The sequence below is a fragment of the Neofelis nebulosa genome, chromosome 18, assembly GCF_028018385.1.
Source record: "Neofelis nebulosa isolate mNeoNeb1 chromosome 18, mNeoNeb1.pri, whole genome shotgun sequence".
Lineage (NCBI taxonomy): Eukaryota > Metazoa > Chordata > Mammalia > Carnivora > Felidae > Neofelis > Neofelis nebulosa.
The window spans coordinates 15,564,417-15,585,606 of NC_080799.1; the positions used below are offsets into that span (position 1 = coordinate 15,564,417).

The window sequence follows — 21,190 nt, forward strand, 5'->3', positions numbered from 1 at the left end:
AGCTCAGGGACTGACTCTCCTAGGCATCACGCTCTGAGCTCTTTCAAACCATTTTGACACCCAGTTCCTCATCTGATCCTACTGCTGTGACAGAAAAGGCAACTGAGACCTAGAAGACTGGAACAGCTTCAGAGAAGTGGGCAATGAGCTAGAGGCACACACAGCACTTCCTCTGTTGGACCAATCACACTCCCAGGTGGAGAAGTGTTCCAGGTCAGTGTTTTCTCCCACATCAGTTGCATCGAAATCACCGGAGGGCGACCTTGTTAAAATACAGAGTCCCAGTCCTACCTCCAGAGAATCTGATTTGGTCTGTCTGGAGTGAAGCCCTCACATTCGCACTGCTGACAAACTCCCAAGTTATCCTGATGCTGCAGGTGCATGAACCACACTTGGAGTAGCACTGCCCTAAAGAGGGCCCCTTGAGGCTTTCTCTTATCTATCACTACTCTCTCCAGCCCTTCCCAAGGACATGTATAACAAAATTTCCTCTTCCTGTCCCATGACAATTAGGACGTTTCAGCTGTAACAGAAACTGCGACCAAACTTGGCTTAAATGAGGATTTTATTATCTTACCTAACAAGAAGTCTGAGCAGATCCTGGGCCGATTCACTCAACATGGAGTTACCTGGACCAGCTTCCTTCCATTTCTCCACCCTCCCAGGCGGCCTCTCCTCACCCTAGGAATCCATGTGAGAAAACCACAGAATTGAGTCAGGAAGACAGATTTTCCAACTCCTTAAGGAAAGCCTGTATAAAGAGAATGAGAAGGGGGACCCAGAGGCTCAGGAGGTAGGGAAATCCATGTGTAACTAGTTTTACATTGCATCCTGAATGTGTTGGAGTTTTCATTTTCCATTTCTGCTGAGGATTTCCTTTAGTAATACAGTTTCCCAGTTATTTCTGTTTACACATTTGGCGGGGCGGGGTGGGGGGCGGGGGGGGTGGGTTGGATCCAAGGTCAGCAGCCTGGCATGAAGACTTGCTGAATGAGTGGGAAGGGGTTGGAACAGGCTTTCTGGGAAAGCAGGGCACTTTGCTGGCAGCAGCTATTCCCACCCAACAGTGGAATGACTTCCAGGCCAGTTCACATGAAGGCTGCAGGGAAGGGTCAGTGAGCCTTTAAGAGAAGGATGGGATGAGTAGCACATACTCATGCAGAGGTGGGGGCTGTTGTCAGAATACAGGCAGGTGTACTCTGGGATCACTTCTCCAAGAGTAAACCAAACAGGCCTGAGATCAAGCCCTGAGATTAGTAACTGGATTCTATTCTCCATGTCTCCCTAACAAAAAGAACTGAATGCTGGCAAATCTCCAGAGTACTGATTCAGCTACTGAATTTTCCCTCCTGATTCTAACTTACTGAATAATTTAACAACCAGAAAGGAAATGAAAACAGAAGCAAAAGCATCCATCTTCTTTTCCATATCACCTTTTCAGTTTTCATTTTGATTTAAATGTTTTAGACACGTAAACAATTATAGATAATACTTAGCTCCCTGCTCATGAAATGCAATATCACAAACACAATTGTATCTGCACATGCCTCCCTAATTTCATCCCCCCCTCTCCTATATATGGTATGTATCATTCCATGCATGTTTTCTCTTTAGTTAGGATATATGATACAGCAAAGTGCAAAACTATATATGTACGGTTTGAAGAATAATTATAAAGGAGCTACCCATAAAACCACTCCTCAGTCAAGAACTAGAATATTACCAGTCCCCACATACTCCAAGGGTCCTCCCTGCTGAAGACAACCTCCATTCTCCCAGAGGTCACCAGCATCTTTACTTTTCTGACAATCATTTCCTTGTTTTCCAAGTTTAACTACCCCTGTCTACACCACTGAGCAATGCAGCTTAATTTTTGTTTTTAGACTAAAGGCAGCGTTATCCATGCCACTGATGAGTATTTAATTATTTCCTAGTGTTGTATCAATCAGTGCTGCTACAAATCTTATTTTAATGTCTCTTGCTGCTCTGAACATTTCATATCAAATCATGTCAATCCTCCATTTAAAGCTCTTTAAAGGTATTCTTGTTTCAGAGAGGAGTGAAGAAAAAAAGCGTGGTTCTGAGTGAAGTGAAGGGAAAATGGGAAGAAAGAAAGAGAAAAGAGTGGGGGGGGGGAAAGTGGAAATACTCTGTGGAGGAGTTTTGCTAGTGCCCAGAAGTCTTCCACCTTCCAAGTTTTAACTCCAATAAATTGATCTTTGATCTCTAGATTCTATCTTTCTCCCAAAACTGGTTTATTTGCTTTTCTACTTCCTTAAGACTGATGGGCCCTTGCCCTCTCACCATTTTTTCTCAGGTAGCTAATAAAATCACTTGATTTTATTTTCTCCCCTATCCTACCATGACCCCATGTATCCATCTAAACATCTCCCTAGGGAATGTCTTCCTGTGTTCCCTTGCCAGCACCTGACCAAGGGACAAAACCCATGAGATTAACCCATCAGCCTTCTGTGCTCTATCTCTGGATAAGTGCCATCACCATATGAATTTAGATACCACTATAAATGCATGATTAACTCATGCAGTGCCACTGGGCCATCTGTCCATGTGTTTCTTCTAGTTAGCTCTTTCCTTTCTTATTTTTAATGTTTACTTATTTTGAGAGAGAGCAAGAGAGAGCGAGCGCATGAACAGGGGAGGGGTAGAGAGAGAGAGTGAGAGAGAAAAACCCAAACAGGCTCCATGCTATCAGTGCAGAGCCTGACGTGGGGCTCGAACTCTCAACCACGAGATCATGGCCTGAGCCAAAATCGAGTTGGATGCTTAACTGACAGAGCTACCCAGGCACCCCTCTTTTTTTCTTTAGTTGAGATATAATTGACATATAACATTATATTAGTTTTGGGTGTACAACATAATGATTTAATGTTTGTATAAATTGCAAAAAAGATTACCACAATAAATCCAGTCAATATCCCAGTCAGCTTCCTTTTCTATTTCCAAACTTACTGTTTCCAAGGCCCCTCTGCACTCCAAGATATCTCCTCTCCTTCCAGCAAATGGAAACTTGGCTTTTATTGCATAGAGTAATGCAGCTATCAGGCATGAAGAACTTCCTCAACTTCCTACCATCTCACCCTCAACTTAACCATCTCCTCTGGGTTTGAGGCTAAATCTCCCCAAGGAGGCTCTAACTTGTACTTGCTCTATAAGTTAACCCTTCTCTCTCCTGAATTTTTGGTTTCTTCCTCTGTATGGTTTTCTTGGCTGCAGCCTATATTATGTGCCAGTTTCTCCCATCATAATAAATAAAAATTCTTCTTCAATCTTGCATCCTTCTCTAGGTAGCACACCTTCTTTCTCTGTCCCATGGTAGCGAGTATTCTCACAAGTGTCCATACTGTTTCCTCTATTTCCTTCTTATCCCCATTGCAGAGTAGGTTTCACACCCATCACTGAAACTCCTCTCCCCAGGATCAGCATGGCTTTCTAACTGCCAAGCCCAACCATCTGTCCTTCTTGAACTCTCTAGATCATACCACAGTGGAGTCTTTTAAAACCCCCTCCTCCTTTGAATTCCATGAGCCTTTCCTGTCCTGTCCTTTCCTTTCCTTTCCATCTCTTTCCCGTCTCTTTTGCAGGGTTCATTCACCATCTTACCTCTTCAGAGCCATTGGATCCCAGAATTAGCCCTTGGCTTGCTTCTTTCCTATTCTACATATACTCTCAAGGTATGGTTTCAACCATGGTTTCAACCACAGTCTATATGTTAACGATTCCCAAATTTAAATTTCCAACACAGCTCTTTCTCCTGAACTTTATACCCTTATTGTACATAAAACTGACTACTTGACATCTCTAACTGGATGTCCCTAAGGGTGCTTCGAATTTACCATGTTAAAAACCTAACTCAGCATTTTTCCACCAAGTGTTTCCATCCTTCCTTATTTCCCCCAATTCTCTCTACTCCTTGTTTAATGTTTATTTATTTTGAGGGAGAGAGATAGAGAGTGAGCAGAGGAGGGACAGAGAGAGAGAGAGAGAGAGAGAGAGAGAGAGAATCCCAAGCAGGCTCCGCAGCTGTCAGTGCAGAGCCTGACATGGGGGTTGAATCCACGAACTGTGAGATCATGACCTGAACTGAAACCAAGAGTCAGACAACCAACCAAGTCATCCAGGTGCCCCACAACTCCTTGTTTCTTATCCACTGGCACAAAGGGAGAAACATCATGACTGAGAGGATGAAGTTAGATGGTTGGCCTTCCCTTGCTCTCCTGGCCTTGAGGAGGAGGTTGTTTGCCAAGAGCTTCCCACGGCACAAAAGCTTGGCTAATGGCCCACTTGCTCTCACCCCAGCTCAGCTCTCCCCAAGCCTCTGGTGTACCCTGTTGATTAACCACTGCTATTTCTTAGCCTGGACTTCTCTTCCTATCATCCGCTTTGGTAAATGTGACTGATGTTTAGATTGTCTTTCTCACATCTTTTCTGATCCCTTTTAAGTGTGGCTCACTGAATGCTAGAAGCTTAAAATCTAAAAGCTACTTTCCCCAGAGTACCTTGTATCCTGGATTCCACGAGTGACCTAACTTTCACCAAGCAGATCAAAGCACTTGAGGTTTGGAGGAGGAAAAGTGAACACTGAGTCAGAAGCCATGATTCTTGCTCTTTTGGGAGGCAAGCTTGAATGTGGAAGCATTAAAACTTTTCCTTTTTGCTGTGGCTGTAGCAGACTTCCCAATATCTACCTTCCTGGAAGTCAAAAAAGCAGGGTGGGGGCGTCCATTTTGGTGTCTTACTACTCCCTGTAATATCTACAAGGTCCAGTACAATGCATGACACATAGTAGGGACTCAATAGATGAATGCTGAAAGGAATTTGTGCTGTGATCACATTCAAACTATTACCTCTCCATATATTTCTTCCTCTTGTCTTTTATTGGTATTAGTAGTATACAGGGGCATGAATTGCTGTTATTAATATCAAAGAGGTAGGGAATTCTAGAATGCCATCACTCTTGGCTAGTGGGAAGGAGCTCCCCTCATGTTGTGAGAAGGCCTAGGAGTCTTATCCAGAGTGAACATTAAGGGAATGCTCTTTGGTTTGGGGTGTATACTGGTAACCATGGACATCTTCACTGCAAGAGGACATGGGCCCTGAAATGCTCTCACCTCAAGCTCCTTGCATGTAGGCTTTTGGTGAATTTGTTTTATATTTTCAATTATTAATTATAAAACAAAAATAACATATGAAACAGATACAGAAATAACATGAGAATTCCACAGTGTTTTATGAATGTGGTTTGAGGGCCCATCGTTGTCCTACCTACTATTGCATATTACTTTCTCACCCCTTATGTCTCTAAATGAGGCTGGTTCCAGTCACTTCTGAAGCATTATGGTCAAATCCCATGGGTGGGTGAGTATATTGGAGCCACATTCCCAATTCTCCCTCCCACCTCATGCCCAGTTTGTGTGGCATTTTCTTTTCTTTTTTTTTTTTCTTTTAATGCTCATTTATTTTGAGAAAGAGAGAGAGAGAGAAAGGGGGGAGGGGCAGAGAGAGAGAGAGAGGGAAACAGAGAATCCACACTGTCAGGGCAGAGCCCGACTTAGGGCTTGATCTCATGAACCTTGAGATCATGACCTGAGCTGACATCAGAGTCCAGTGCTTAATCGACTGAGCCACCAGGTGCCCCTGTGTGGCATTTTCATCGGTCTATCATTTCAGGCTCAAGCACTTCCCAGCTTAAATATGTCACCTCAACATGATTCCACCAAATGGAAAAAGAATTTAGCTGGAAATATAATCCCCTGCACCCTAAGAAAATGTACCGTTTCCTAATGTGCCCTTCTCTTTGGGCCTCTCCACCACCATTCCACAGTCTTTGTCCTCCTAGGCGTCCCCACCCACTCAGAGAGTTTGTTGGGGTTGAGGCTGGGAAGGGCCTGTTGTTTCTCGGAGGCATGAAAAGGGTATCAGGGAAAAACAACTTGCCATTTGGGGACTTTCTAGCTCTGATGATTATTCTGACATTTGTGTGGAATTGCCAGCTGAGAGTCCTTTTGGTTAGCTAGAGACATTAAGGTGTAGTGAAATATTTAAATATCTGGAGGCAGGATAGGATTTAAATTATCTGTAAGAGCAGGGGTTTGCATACTTCTCTGTAAAGGGACAGGTAGGAACCATTTTCAGCTTAGCAGGCCATATAGTTTGTCTCTACTCTACCTGCAGCTGTAGAGAGCAAGCAGCCATAGGTAAGACACATACGGTAGGTGTTGCCAGATTTGGCTCACTGGCTATAGTTTGCCAAACCCTGTATAAGAGAAATAAATCCATCCTAACTGCATTGTGATCTTTTCAAATGTGCTCCATATAAATGTCCTAATAGCTCATGTCTGCTTCATTTCTGATTCAAGTCTCAATGATTCATTTGTGAAGAACAATCGATAGCCAAGTGTCAGAGCATCAAAATTACTAACTTTTCATCAGAAGAACTGGATAAATAATGAGACTCACTAGAAGAGAAACTGAAGGTCAGTGTTGAGTGTAACCAGATGTGTAGCTTTGGGTAAGTCACCACTTACATCTCACTACTCGAGATCCCAGTTTTTTTAACTGTAGGATTACGGGGTTCCATCTCTTGATTTCTTTTAAAAAACAGTGTTTTGGGGGGGTCCCTTTGTGATGGCAGTGGCATGAGAGCAGAGTGGGAGGTGCGGCAGCTAGAGTCACCGCAGGACAGGCATTTAGAAAGTTTCTTCCCCTCCTTGAGTTTTAGTTGCAAGGAGTGCAGCCAAAACTGTAACCAAAAGGAGGCATTATGCTTCCAGAAAAATCTCAAGGAAAAGCACTGCAGGCAACAGTAGTAGCTGTTGGATCAGGCTCTACAGGGAAGGGTGGAGAGATTCAACTAGTTAGCCCGGAAGTTGGAGATAAAGTTCTTCTCCCAGAATATGGAAGCACCAAACTAGTTCTGGACCACAAGGATGATTTCTCATTTAGAGATGGTGACCTTCTTGGAAAGAATGTAGACTAAAATAAATAAATCACTAGTGACATGGCATCACATGAAGCTGCCCATTCCACTGAGGTTCTGAAATCTTTCCTGTAAATGTTCTCCATGTCTCTTTTATAAGAAGCTAATAATATCCAAGAACGTAGTAATAAATAAAATAACTCACTATTGTTTCTTATTTTACAAAAATAATTCCTATTGATTGTGTTTAGAAAAGAGAGTTAAGAAGAAAGAAGAAAACAAGAATCCCCACACTTCCACTACCAAGAGAGAACTGCGAACTGAGAACACTGAACATTTTGGCACACGTCCTTTCAGATGTCTATCGGTTTAGCTATTCTATTTAGTTTCCTATTCGTCCTTTAGATGATAAAGATGGGATCATAATAAACAGCTTTGTGATATGAAGTTTTCACTTAATGTAATATGAACATTTTTCTGTGTTAAGTCTTCTTCTACAATACCATATATATTAGCTGAGTTCTATTTTGTGGATGTACCATAATTCATTTAGCCCATACCCCTTTTGCTAGATTGCTTCAACTTTTTTGTTTTCACAAACTATATTGCAATGAGCAGTTTTGTAGAGAAAGCTTCGCACACATGCAAAGCACACATGCATGATACACATTTTCCTTATTTTTTTTTCAACTTGAAAACTTTTTTGAACGTTCAGCAGTCATTCCATGTTTGGCCAATAGAGGGCATTTTAGGCTTTCTCAGGGTAAGGCCTTAAAAGCCATTTCTACAATATGGAAGAACAAAAACAGTGGTTTTATTGTGAAAATGATTCAGTTTTGGATCTTTGGAAATAACCAACCCCAAAGGAAGAATCAAAGTCATTTATTTTTATCTCTAACAAAACTACTTTGTCTCTCAGATACACACCCACCCAATATTCGAACAATGAACTGCTTTGTTAGGATTTAAACCTAAAATGAATAAAATTACCTCTTTTGCCCAATTCAGAATAATTAAGGAAGGAGTGCTCTGCTTTACACAAAGACCTAAAGTCCCTGCAGAAGACTGCAGTGGAGACTGACAAGCAGGAAAGGGAACTCAATGCTGAAAATACTGACCTTGCCAGAGAAAAGCCCAGACAGCCTTTCTATAGTTCCTTTCGAAATACAAATCTGGGGGTAACACTGAGTGGTGTCTTTCCTAGACCAATACTTATCTATCATCTACTAGCCAGGTTTTGGTAGGCAATACTGTATATATTTTGTTAGAACCTGAAATAATTGTTTTATTTGCATTTTTCTTGATTTTTACCAAGACCATAAATTCCCAAGGGCAGTAATCTGCCTATACTTCCTGGCACACTACCCAATTATACCTAGCAAATTACTAAGTACAAGGGAGGTCCTTAAAACAGTTGCAACTCAATGGCAAGTTTCTATTCTAGTATAAAGATGATTATTGAGATGCAGAGTAGTGGTTGGGGTGTAGACTCTGGAGCCAGGTTGTCTATGTTTGTATCCTGTCACTAGCTGTACTAGGTACTTTTACCCCCCCCCCCCCCCACTCCCTGAGCCAATGTTTGTAAAATGTAGGTAGTAATAGTAACTCAGATGGTAATTATGAAAATTAAAGAAGTTTAAACATGTAAAATGGCTAGCATGGGGCCTGGACCACACCAAGCTCTTGATAAGTATTACTAGACTGATTACTTAAGTGATTACTAAGGTTTTCTTCCCCTCTTTTTTAAATTCTATGATTCTCCATGGCTGATGCTCTCTCCAAGCTCCTCCCGTGGCCACTGAGGACACTAGCCTCTCTCTGGCTTTGCGGGTTCACTTGCTGTCTGTGGCCAATGGCTCTGCTTCCTCCAGGAAGCTCTCTGACAGTCATGGGCCACACGTCTACCTGGTCCCTTACTGTTACCTCCTTTCAAATTTTACTCCAGCCAGCTTTCATTCGTTCGACAGGAGTTCCGTTTGATGTCACCAAATCACAACATTTCACAAAGTCATCTTCATAGATGTGATCTAAGAAACAGAAATGCTTTTCTTCACAGGGCTCAAAAGAAATGTGCTCGGGCCAGAAAGAAAGCAAGCTTTGTGGAAGAAGGAACGTCAATAGGGATGGAAACAGCACAGCATCTGTTTCTTCAGGCCAGTGTGCCGTGGTTGCCTCTTTCCTGAGTCAGCTATTTTGTGCAGCAGTTCTCTGCCCTTTTCCTTTTCCAATACACTCCCGCTTGTAACAACGGAGTCTCCAGGGGAGGGCAGGTGTGGGGAAGAAAAATCACATCTCCTTTGGGGCAAGTACTGGAGTCAGGCTGGGTTAGAGTTGAAAATGTCCTCCTCTCCCATTCTGATAGGCTCTAGAGGAGTATGTGGCCTCCTCCCTACAAAGGTAATGACATAAGACTAACACAGGAAATAAGCAAAAAACAAAAAAAATATTATGTTAAGCTGAGGTTGACTTTGTTACTATTTGGAGGTTGGAGCAGTTGAGTAATGAGAAATGGCACTGAAGACAGCTGAGCCCTTAATGAGGCTGGGATTTTCCAGGGAGAGGGGAGAGGGTTTACAGGCATCTGGGAGAAGCAGAAAGTGAAGAAGTGTAAGGAGACAGAGACAGGCAGGAGGCGAACTGTACTCAAAGTAGTGAGGCCACACAGTGGAGGCAGAACAGTTTAGATGTAACGTGTTAAGCATTAGAGAATCAAAGAAGGCTTTTGAACAAAGGAGTGCTTGAAGGCACACTGCCGAACAAAGGATTGATATGGCAGCAGTATTTATTGTCTTCTTTTAATTTTTTAATGTTTATTTATTTTCCAGGGGGGGTGGGGGAGGACTGTGAACGGGGGAGGGGCAGACAGAGAGGGAGACACAGAATCCTAAGCAGGCTCCAGGCTCTGAGCTGTCAGCACAGAGTCCGACGCAGGGCTTGAACCCACGGACCATGTGATCGTGACCTGAGCCAGAGTCCGACGCTCGACTGACTGAGCCACCCAGGTGCCCCAAGCAGCAGTATTCATTTTCAGTTGAAGGGGACAGGTCTGAGGGGAGTGGACTGGAGAGAAGGATGTTCAGGCCAGGCTTGGGCCGAGGTGCCAGGCCACCACTGTGGCACTAGCTAAGGGGCCTTGTCTGGGGGACACCACCTGGCTGAGCCTGTTTTCTCATCTGTAAAATGATATGCCAGAGGTTTCTGAGAGAATTAATCATTTACCGAATATTTTCCTGGGCTCCTGGAATGTGCCAGGCAATTTGCTAGATGTCAGAGATACAAAAATGGACAAGAAAACACATAGTCTTTGTCTTCCAGGAACTTACCATCTAGTATATGAGACTGACAATAATAATTTAAAAAACAGTCAACAGACTAAAAACTGCAAAGTCTGATAAGGTGATACTAAAAAGAAGAGAGTCAAGAAGGGCATCTACTTTTTAGTTCAAGGGGCCAGGAAAAGTCTCTCTGAGGAAATAGAATTTACCGAGATCACAGAACTGAGAAGAAGGCATTCCGGCATAAAGCAAAGGGAAGAATATTCCAGAGAGAGGAATAATATGTGCAGAGGCAGGAAAAGCTTGGTGTGCTTCTGTGAGATCCAAAGAACCCTAGAGAACAAGGAGCGAGAGGGGCAGTGGCTGGATCATGGCAAGAACTTGGGTTCTATTCTAAATGAGAGGGTAAGTGGGGAGGGTCCAATCTATATGTATATTGTCAAACCATTACTCTGCCATGTGCTAAACAGCATTTGAGGGGGGCAACGTAGGAATGGGGATATTGTTCAGGAGGCTCTCTATTGCAACAGTCTAAGTGACAGGTGGTGCTGTCTTACATGAGGATGGGGGCAGTGGAGCTGAAGGAAAGTAGATGGATTCAAGAAATATTTTGAAGGTAGAATCAAAGATCTTATATGTGGGGGGACAAAAGGAAAGAAAAGACTCTTAGGTCTCTGGCTTGAGTGACTAGGTAGAAAATATTATTTACTGATGGATAAGACCAGAGGATGCAGATTTTCAGGCGAGGGATAAGAAAACACATAAAACACCTTGTTCAGTGCCTCACACATAGAAGACACTCAATAAATAGAGATTACTATTATTATCTGGTCATTCTGTATTGTATAACACTGGCTTCTAGAAAACAGCTGGTAACAGTAACTTCTCTGTCCTTAAATACAGCATACAGGCATAGAAATAGAACAGGACTCTAGGACAAATGATAGCAGGTCTTTATGAAATCAATTACAGCAAAATCTTCATTAAGACGTTATGATATGTGTCGGGGCACCTGGGTGGCTCAGTCAGTTGAGCATCTGACTTCGGCTCAGGTCATGATCTCATGGTTCGTGAGTTCGAGCCCTGCATCGGGCTCTGTGCTGACAGCTCAGGGCCTGGAGCCTGCTTCGGATTCTGTTTCTCCCTCTCTGCTCTTCCCCTGCTCACAGTCTGTCTCTCTCTCAAAAATAAATAAATATTTAAAAAATTTTTTTAATAAAAAAAAGATGTTATGATACATGTCAATTAATCTTCAACAAAGGAAGAAAGAATATGCAATAGGAAAAAGTCTCATTCAACAAATGGTGATGGGAAAACTGGACAGCCACATGCAAAAGAATGAAACTGGGTCACCTCACACCATACACAAAAATAAACGCAAACTGCTTTAAAGACCTAAATGTGAGACCTGAAACCATAAAACTCCTAGACGAGAACACAGGCAGTGATTTCTCTGACATGAGTCATAGCAACATTTTTCTACATCTGTCTCCTGAGGTAAGGGAAATAAAAGCAAAAATAAACTATTGGGACTTCATCAAAATAAAAAGCATCTGCACAGTGAAGGAAACGATCAACAAAACTAAAAGACAACCTACTGAATGGGAGAAGACATTTGCAAATGACATGTCTGATAAAGGTGTAGTATCCAAAATCTATAAAGAACTGATACACCTCAACACCCAAAAAACAAATAATCCAATTAAAAACGGGCAGAAGACATGAACAGACATTTCTCCAAAGAAGACATTCAGATGGCCAACAGATACATGAAAAGATGGTCAATGTCATTCATTATCAGGGAAATGCAAATCAAAACTGTATGAGATTTCACCTCACATCTATCTGTCAGAATGGCTAACACTAACAACACAAGAAACAACAGGTGTTGGCGAGGATGTGGAGAAAGGGGAACCCTCTTGCACTGTTGGTGGCAATGCAAACTGGTGCAGCCTCTGCAGAATTTATTGCAGCATTACTTATAAGCTACAGCCAAATTATGGAAACAGCCCAAGTGTTCATCAATTGATGAATGGATAGAGATGTGGTATCCATATACACACATAGGTACACACACACACATTGGAATATTTTTCAGAAATATAAAAGAATGATCTGCCATTTGCAACAACAAGGATGGAGTTGGAGAGTAACTGAGTCATAAAAAGACAAATACCATGTGATTTCACTCATATGTGGAATTTAAGAAACAAATAAGCAAAGGAAAAAAAGAGAGAGAGAGACAAACCGAGAAACGGACTCCTAACTATAGACAACAAACTGATGGTTACCAAAGGGGATGTGGGTGGGGGGATGGGTGAAATAGGTAAGAGTACACTAATGAGCACTGAGTAACATACAGAATTGTCAAATCACTGTATTATACACCTGAAACTAATATAACACTGTATGTTAACTCTACTGGAATTAAAATTAAAAACTTCATTGAAAAAAGTTTTGATGCATAGGAGGGATTATCTACAATACAGCCAACTGAAGAAACATTGGCTTCTCTGATAAGGGCTTCCTGCTTCTCTGAAATCACAGTAATGAAAACATGTAAACCACCAGAATGCTTCACACATTTAAAGCTTTTATTTTGAAAAATAAAATACAAAAGTCATTAAGTTGTAAATGTATACGGTAATTCCTCAACTTCTCAAAAACAATACAATGAATTATTTAAATAATTAAGATATTTAATATTATCCACATCAATACATTTAAACAGGAAGTGTTCTACAAAACATTAGAACATGTACAGACAACCTATTCCAAGATGAAACTGCCCAATTTTTGCTTATAGAATCCCATTTTAAAACCCTCCCCTTGAAACAAAAGTTTGGAATCTGGTAAGAAAAGACGAGGACCAGAGCAGTTTTAACAGAAAGCACACGTTCCCTCTGGACTTCGTATCCACAGGGTTGTGCACGTAATTAGGATCAAGAGCACTGTACTCAGGGAGCAGATCACTCAGGAAGGCCCAAATGTATACCGACTTCCCACCCTCTCAGTGGGGAGAGCCTGGCAAGTGAACAGGAGATGCGGGCCATGGTACATACGCTCCACTGATCTCAGCAGGGGACGGTCAGTCCTAGAAAATTCCCTTCTGTTGAAAAGGCAGCAGTCTCCCCTAGGGCAAACAAATAGAATCTGGTTATAGGTGTGGAGTCACACTTTGCTCTCCCCTGCACCATACTGCCTCCTTTCCAGTTGTGGTCCTGGTGTGAGCCAGGTAGACAGGGAGGAGGACAGATAACTACAAGAACAGCTGCCTCAGAAGGACGACCAAAGAGACACACTCTCCCTCAGTCTGCGATGCTTTTAGATGCCTGCCAGTAGCTTGGGTACGCGAAACAAGCAGACGGCAGCCAAAGCAAGGGCTGCTCCTGCCCATTTCTAAGTGACTGCAACTGTCATCTGCAATTGAAGCTACTGCGGGGGCACTGGTAGGGATGCACGTTCAGGGTCCAACATGCTGACTCTTCGTTTTAAAAAAGTGGAGACCAACGTTCTTTAAAGGAAGATTTAGAGAACACAGTGACTGTCATATTCAAATGTCAAAAGGTTTCAAAAGACAAGAAGAAAGACTATCATCTGTTCTGAGATGCTTTGTCTTCCTCGCTTCTTCTGAGTCCTCTCATTGTATATGGGCACCTACAGGCCGCACTGAGCAATGCAAGGATGAAATGATGCTGTGGAGGCAACTCGAAGGCTGAAGTCAACACACATTGTATTCTGTCTTGTAAAACAGCTGGTCAATAAACGAATCCCTGTGTGTGTATTTCAGGGAGGGAATTTATAGATTTTAAAGTATCTTGGATCAACAAAATTATCCAAGGCTTGATAACTGCAGTTATTCAAGTCCATAGAGTATATGTCTAACATTTAGCATTTGCTCCTCAGGAAAAAGGCATTCATAAATCCTGAAACTCATTAATATTACTAGCTCGCTGCCATCCATGATTTTGACATGGCTTAGCAGTGTTCATGTGCTTTTTGTCTATTATCCACTAACACCTGGCAAGTCATAAAAATCTCTTATTCAAATTATTCAATCTCAATTATTTCATCAGTACAACAGGAATAATACCACCTACTTGCCAGAGTGGTTTGAAACCTGAAAGAATGTATCATATTATATAAATTATATAGTATATGTCATATAATATGTCATTTCTATATTACATATATAAAATGCTTGATACTTTTTTTTTTACTTTTTTTTTTTTAATGTTTTATTTATTTTTGAGACAGAGAGAGACAGAGCATGAATGGGGGAGGGGCAGAGAGAGAGGGAGACACAGAATCGGAAGCAGGCTCCAGGCTCTGAGCCATCAGGCCAGAGCCCGATGCGGGGCTCAAACTCACGGACTGCGAGATCGTGACCTGAGCCGAAGTCGGCCGCCCAACCGACTGAGCCACCCAGGCGCCCCAAAATGCTTGATACTTTATGCCTGGTATAGAGTATGCACTCAATCCACTGTTATTATATAAATAAAAGTAAAACAACAAGTAAGACTGTAAGAAAAAAATCACATTTTTAAAAAAGTTTTTCACGTTCCAAATGAAAGCACCACAGGGTGGTGGAAGAAGCCTTGGCTTTCACCTTCCTGTGATGTGACTTTGACAAACAACCTGCTCTCTCTCTAGGATCAGTTTCCTTATGTGCAAATAGGTGATTGGGGTTAATGGTCTCCAGATCCCTTTCATATTAAAAGAAAATGTTATTTTTATCATCTTAAGCCCCTCCTTTTATTAAAAATAACGGCTAACACTATTTGAGCGCTTACTAGGTGCCAAGCTTTTTGTAGACATTATTGTGGTTAATTCTTACTACTACTCTCTTATGTATTAATAATCTTATTTATTAGTCCTCATTTTACAGATGAGGAAGGTAAGACACAGAGAAGCAATTTGCTCAATGCCACAGAACCAAGATTCCAACCCAGGCCGACTGACTCCAGAGCTGTGCTCTCCACCCACCCCAGCCACACCTCCTCCTAAGAGAGCTTAAGCAGGGAAACCCAAAGACCCAGGAATGTCCCCCCAACCCTCACCTCATATATGTAAGAGGTTCCTGGCTCTGCTACTCCACTTCCTCAGTCTGTCAAAGGAAGCAAAAGATGTTTTAAAGTCCTTGAAGTTGGTCAGCATGAAAAGTGACTGCTCCCACTGAAATATCAGGTGTAGTTTGCAGGCTCTGATCACAGATTTTCTAATGAACTCAGTCTGCAACTGTTGTATAATAAAGAATTTGACTGGCCTTTGTCCCTGGTTGCTGGTAGGGAGGCTAAATTCTTGGATTTTCCCAGGTAACAGGAATGTCTTTGTTAATTCAGGAGCTCCTTGGATCATACTTGAGTTATGCTAAGAGACGACATAACTCAGGATGGAAGCTGGTCACAGAAAGACCAAACCTTTCACCAGAGAGCTGGGACTCTGCGCCAGCCCAACCCCTGGGTAGCGGACATTGACTGGGATTGAATTCAATCACATGACCAATGATTCAATCAACCACATCTATGTAATGAGATATCGATAAAAACTCTGGATGCTAAAGACCAGTGGAGCTTCCTGTTTGGTGAACACATGGACATGCTGTTGGGAAGGAGAAGTACCCAGACTCCACGGCGAATGGGCAGAGCTCTGTGTTTGAGACGCTCCCAGGCCTTGTCTTACATGTCTCTTCATTTGGCTGATCTTGATTTGTATCCTTTAAAATCAAACTATATTTGCAAATACAGTGCTTTGCAGAGTTCTGTGAGCCTTTTTAGCTGAATAGCAAACCTGAGGGTTCTGTGGGTTTCAGTTTTATCATTTATGATTAGTTAAGTCAAAGTCTTTTACAGCCCTTTTTCTAAGTATGTGTGTATGATGCATTAAACTAACCAGAATAAGGTGAGTGAAATGCCTGTAAGCCTTTTGTGCAGTTTTTTTTTTTTTTTTAACTGATTTGTAGGAACCCTCCATATTCTACAGAGGAGTCCTTTGCTTCAATTATTTTATCCCACTTAAGGCATACTTTTTTGCTCTTTTTATGATGCTTTTTAATAATAAGTAAATATGATCAATTTTAATGGAGTCCAAGTTATCCATTTTAAAATTAATGATTAGTGTTTTCTATGATTTAAGAAATCCTTCCCTCTTAAGGTCATGAAGATGTTCTCCTTTATTGTCTCCTAAAACTTTACTTTTTGCCTGTCACATTTAGGTCTATAATCTGTCTGGAAATGATTTTTGAGTATGCTGTGAAGCAGAGGTATCCCTTTTAGCCTCAAATTCCCTTTCTTGACTCCTTCAAACTTTTTATGCAAAACAGTCTTTGGATTTGACATTCTTTTAAGACTTGCGTCTTGGATTATTCTCTGGCTCTAAATGCCACAGCCTGCAAGTGAGTGATGGCCTATTCATGAATCCATCCAGGTTTCTGGGACATCATGCCCAGCCTAGGCTCAGGGCCCTGTGCTCCCTTGTCTGCAAAAGTTGGTCACAGTCTTTTGGGGAGATCAGAAGTTCCTTGAGAAAATTTTTTTTTTCCTCTGACTCTTGAGGACTTTTCCAACTTCTCCCCATAACAGAAATTTAGTAAACATCTGTTGAATAAATAAAATGAATGCATGGGTGGATTAAAACTAAATAGATGCTAATAAGAACATGCCTTGAAAGTAGTTTGAAATTCTCAAGTAAAAGGTATCAACTATTCATGGCTGACTGTTATTAGACGAGGATTTCTTTCTTGTCTAAGACAGCTTTCTTAGAGAGCCCAGCCCATTCGCTCCAGGCTTGCTCTGGGCGACACGACTTCACACAGTCTGTGAGGTGGTATGTTTCCCTCATCAACCCATATCTGGAAAGATATTAGAAACTAAGTTCAGTGCTGAGTCTTCATTTCCTAATTCCAAGCTAATTACTGAGAGCAGAAGCCTGGAGGCAACACATATCACTAGGCTAGAAAGGGAAGTCTTCTGCTGGGCTCATGAGGGAGTTAACAATTTTTCCCCCACCACGATATAGGAAGGCAGATGATGTTCAGATGCAGGATACTCTGTGGGTTACTTCAGGTACATTGTGTCAGCTGCAACCATGCCTGTTTCTCTTCAACTCAAGAAATGATACTGAAACCCAACTAGGTGAGGGCATGACATTACAAGGATAACTCTGGATCTGTTTTATTAATCTTTTAAAAAGGAAAAGTTAGAATCTTCAAATTCTCACCATCCTTTCCCAACTTGGGGGCTTTGTAGTTGAGGGCTGATGGATGTGTATATAATGAATTCACAAATCTTCAATAAGACAAGTTAAAAGGCATGGATGTATATAAGAACAGAGTAGATTTTTATTTCAAGTTAGATATCAGAAGGCTGGAGCAGATTCACCAAGGCAGGCTCCTTATATGTGGAATACTATATAGCTTGTAAGTGACCTCAAACATTTGGATTTTAGTTATCAATAAAGCATTTCCCTAATTTTGGAAGACAGTGAGCTATCTGAAAGTAAGACTGTGTTAAAAAGTAAGACTGTTAAAACCAACAATTATCAGAGGCCAATCTTTCTATGACCAGCACAGCACTCTTTAAAAAGATCGCTTCAACACAAGAGCTTATCTATCACATTAAGAAGAGGAAGCAGATACAGTACCTGAGGTTTTTCTTTAAGAAATTCAGGTAGCTGAAATTCTCCTTTATAGACCTGGAAAAACAAAGCCAAGTGTGAGTTTAAGGAAACAGATACTGTCATCCTCACTTCAGGATGCTGGCAGGGCTTGATGGTGGATGAATTTACTGCTTCAGTCCTGGTCAGTTTTAGAATGGGAGGAAGCCTGTCGGTTCAAAACCAGCTAGCATTGAAGGACTGACTGAAATTCCCATGTACTCTGGCCCCCCCTGTTCTACATTTTGCCTGAGTGCTGGCTGGGAGAGGGAGGGCTCAGAGTATCTGAACAAGAAAATAAGCACCCAACATTCCAAGCTCCAATCATTTTAGCTGAGAGAGAAAGCAAGCCCTGGGCCATCTCTCTCAAGCAACCAACACAGAATTCACACACCTTAAGAACAGACTCCTCCTGATTTCCTTTTGAAACCTCCACCCTTACAAACTCTAGATTTATTCCAAATTTGCTTTTCTTAATGTGCCCTATACCCTCATAATATTTTGAATATTAGATGATTCTGAAATCATACACTTTTAACTTCAAAAATCTCAATTAAAAACTTAACTCTTATCAAGATATAAAATTACGTGTATGGAAATAATTTTAAAAACAGACAAGCTCCTGGGTGGCTCAGTCAATTAGGCATCTAACTTCAGCTCAGGTCATGATCTCATGGTTCATGGGTTTGAGCCCCACACTGGGCTCTGTGCTGACAGCTCAGAGCCTGGAGCCTGCTTTGGATTCTGTGTCTCCCTCTCTCTCTGCCCCTCCCCCACTAGTACTCTGTCTCTGTCTCTCTCAAAAATAAACATTAAAGGGGCACCTGGGTGGCTCCGTCCGTTGAGTGTCCACCTTAGGCTCAGGTCATGATCTCACGGTTCATGGGTTCGAGCTCTGTGTTAGGTTCTGTGCTGACGCTCAAAGCCTAGAGCCTGCTTTGGATTCTGTGTCTCCCTCTCTCTCTCTCTCTCTGCCCCTTCCCCGCTTGTGCTCTTTGTCTCTCAAAAATAGACGTTAAAAAAAATTAAAAATAAATAAACATTAAAAAATAAAAATAAAAACCAGTATCATTTATAACAATATCAAAAAACTCCCTAAATACCTAAGAATAAATCTAAACAAAGATGTATAAGATCTTTACACAGAAAACTATAAAACATTATTGAGAGAAATTAACAACCAAATAAATAGAAATAGCATTCTCAGGGACTGGAAGATTCAATATAGTAAAGATGTTCATTCTCCTCAACAAAGGAATTCTGACTAAAATTCTAGCATACTATTTTGGATGGAGGGGGCAGGGGTAATTTCAAACTGATTATAAAAGTTCTAAGGAAATGCATAGGGCCAAAAATAATCAAAGTAATCTTGAAAAGAACAAAGTAGGGGACTTATTCTAGTTATTAAGATGCTATATTATACAGCTATAAATAAACCAATTATACAGCTAACACACACACATATACAGCTATAATTATTATATATATTCTATTCTATATATATATAATTAAGTTAAAGGCAGGCTTTGGTACAAGCACAGACAAATATATTAATGGAACAGAATGAAGAACGCAGAAACAGACCCCTGTATACAAATACTTGGTTTACGACAAAGGTGGCATTGCAAGCAATGCAATTAGAATGAATAAATAAATAAATGTAGTATATAATGATACACTGAGTAGCAATTAAGAAAAATTAACTACTGCTATGACAATAACATCAATGGTTCCCAACACATAATGACAAGGGGGATAAAAGCCAGATGCCTAAAAGTGATATACATGTCTCCATTTAAAATACAGTAAAACCTTGGTTTGTGAGCATAATTCATTCTGGAAACATGCTTGTAATCCAAAGTGCTTGTATATCAAAGCAAATTTCCCCATAAGAAATAATGGAAACTCATATGATTTGTTCTACAACCCCAAAATATTCATATAAAAATGATTACAATACGGTAATATAATACAAAATAATAAAGAAAATACAAAATATAAAGAAAAATAAACAATTAACCTGCACTTACCTTTGAAAACCTTCGTGGCTGGTGTGAGGGAGACAAGGGAGGAGGGGGTTATTGTGTAGGACGACTTTCACTATCACTAATGGAATCACTTCTGTCTCTTGGTTCGATGGAATCTTTTTCTGCACGGGGGCCACTGTATATGCTCGCACGGATGTTGACTACAGTACAGCACCAAGCTCTTGTCATGGACTGTACTTAATGTAACTGGAAAGGGTCTAGATCTGCAGGCAGCCTGACTTAGAATGCAGCCAAAGCATTCCTAAGCCTACTCTTGTCTGGAAAAGCAAAGGACTGTCCACAGGTGCTTTGAAGTGGCAAAAAATACACTAGTGCCAGTTGTGGGCACCTTCCAATGTTCTGAAACATCACTGATTTCTGCCAAACTCTGCAGCCTGAGACTGAGCATCTGAGCATGGGAGATGATCACCCACAATCCCACAGTGACAGTGAGAGAGAGAGAAGAACCACTGGCTCAGTTGTGATCATGTGATGTTTGCAAGACATCGCTCGTTTATCAAGTTAAAATTTATTAGAAATGTTTGCTCATCTTGTGGAACACTTGCAGAACAAGTCACTCGCAATCCAAGGTTTTACTGTATTTTAAAGTTTGTAAAAAGGCAGAAACAATTTTGTGATGTTAGGAATCAGGATACTGTTCACTCTGGGGAGGAGGGAGGGAGGGAGGGAGGGAGATGAAAGAGGCTTCCAGGATGCTGGGAATTTTCTGTCTCGATATTATGAGTAGCAACTATGAAGCTACGTTCATTTTGTGATCATTTATAGAGTTATGATTTGTGCACTTTTCTCTGTGTATGTTATATTTCAAGAATAAAATTGAACAAATTAAGTCAGTAACTTATTGCTAAAAACCTACTGCTAACACACACACGTACACAGTCTTTAAATATAAAGATGTTTGTTTCAACACTGCAATAGCAAAACAAAACAAAACAAAACAAAACAAAACAAAACAAAACAAAACAAAACCTGGGAGCTATTAGTGTCAATCAAAAGTAAAGAAGGTCTCCAGTATCCAAAGTTAGGTAATTGCTGAACTTGACAAAGTATGGCAAGAAACTACAGATGGTTCTTAGGAAGAGAGTCACTGAGTAGCCCCTCAGAACACAAAGAAATCTCCTAAATGGTGAATCCTAAAGCTTACAGACCTAAAGGATTTTTACCTGGTGAGGACTGATCCACTTCTAAAAGTAGCAGCATTCCTTCTGAAATTCAGAGAATCAATGTACTTTTTGCCTCTTCTCTGCAATGTCTAAACCCTGCTTCATTCTTTGGGG

The 21,190-nt window shown here is 41.1% G+C and overlaps 1 protein-coding gene and 1 pseudogene across 2 annotated transcripts in view; one reads left to right on the forward strand and one right to left on the reverse strand.

Annotated features, from left to right (window-relative positions):
- Nucleotides 1-5,924: 5,924 nt before the first annotated feature.
- LOC131501592 (10 kDa heat shock protein, mitochondrial-like) lies at nt 5,925-7,179 on the forward strand (annotated as a pseudogene).
- A 5,606-nt stretch (nt 7,180-12,785) lies between these two features.
- Nucleotides 12,786-21,190, reverse strand: part of TPST1 (tyrosylprotein sulfotransferase 1) — a 174,470-nt gene continuing 166,065 nt past the window's right edge. For both annotated transcript variants that reach the window (XM_058710766.1, XM_058710767.1), the window contains 3 exons: nt 17,854-17,904; nt 15,273-15,319; nt 12,786-13,345 (listed from right to left, as the gene is read on the reverse strand). In XM_058710766.1, coding sequence (XP_058566749.1) covers nt 15,302-15,319; nt 17,854-17,904 — 69 coding nt within the window. In that variant the 3' untranslated portion in view covers nt 12,786-13,345; nt 15,273-15,301. The remainder of the gene's footprint in view (nt 13,346-15,272; nt 15,320-17,853; nt 17,905-21,190) is intronic.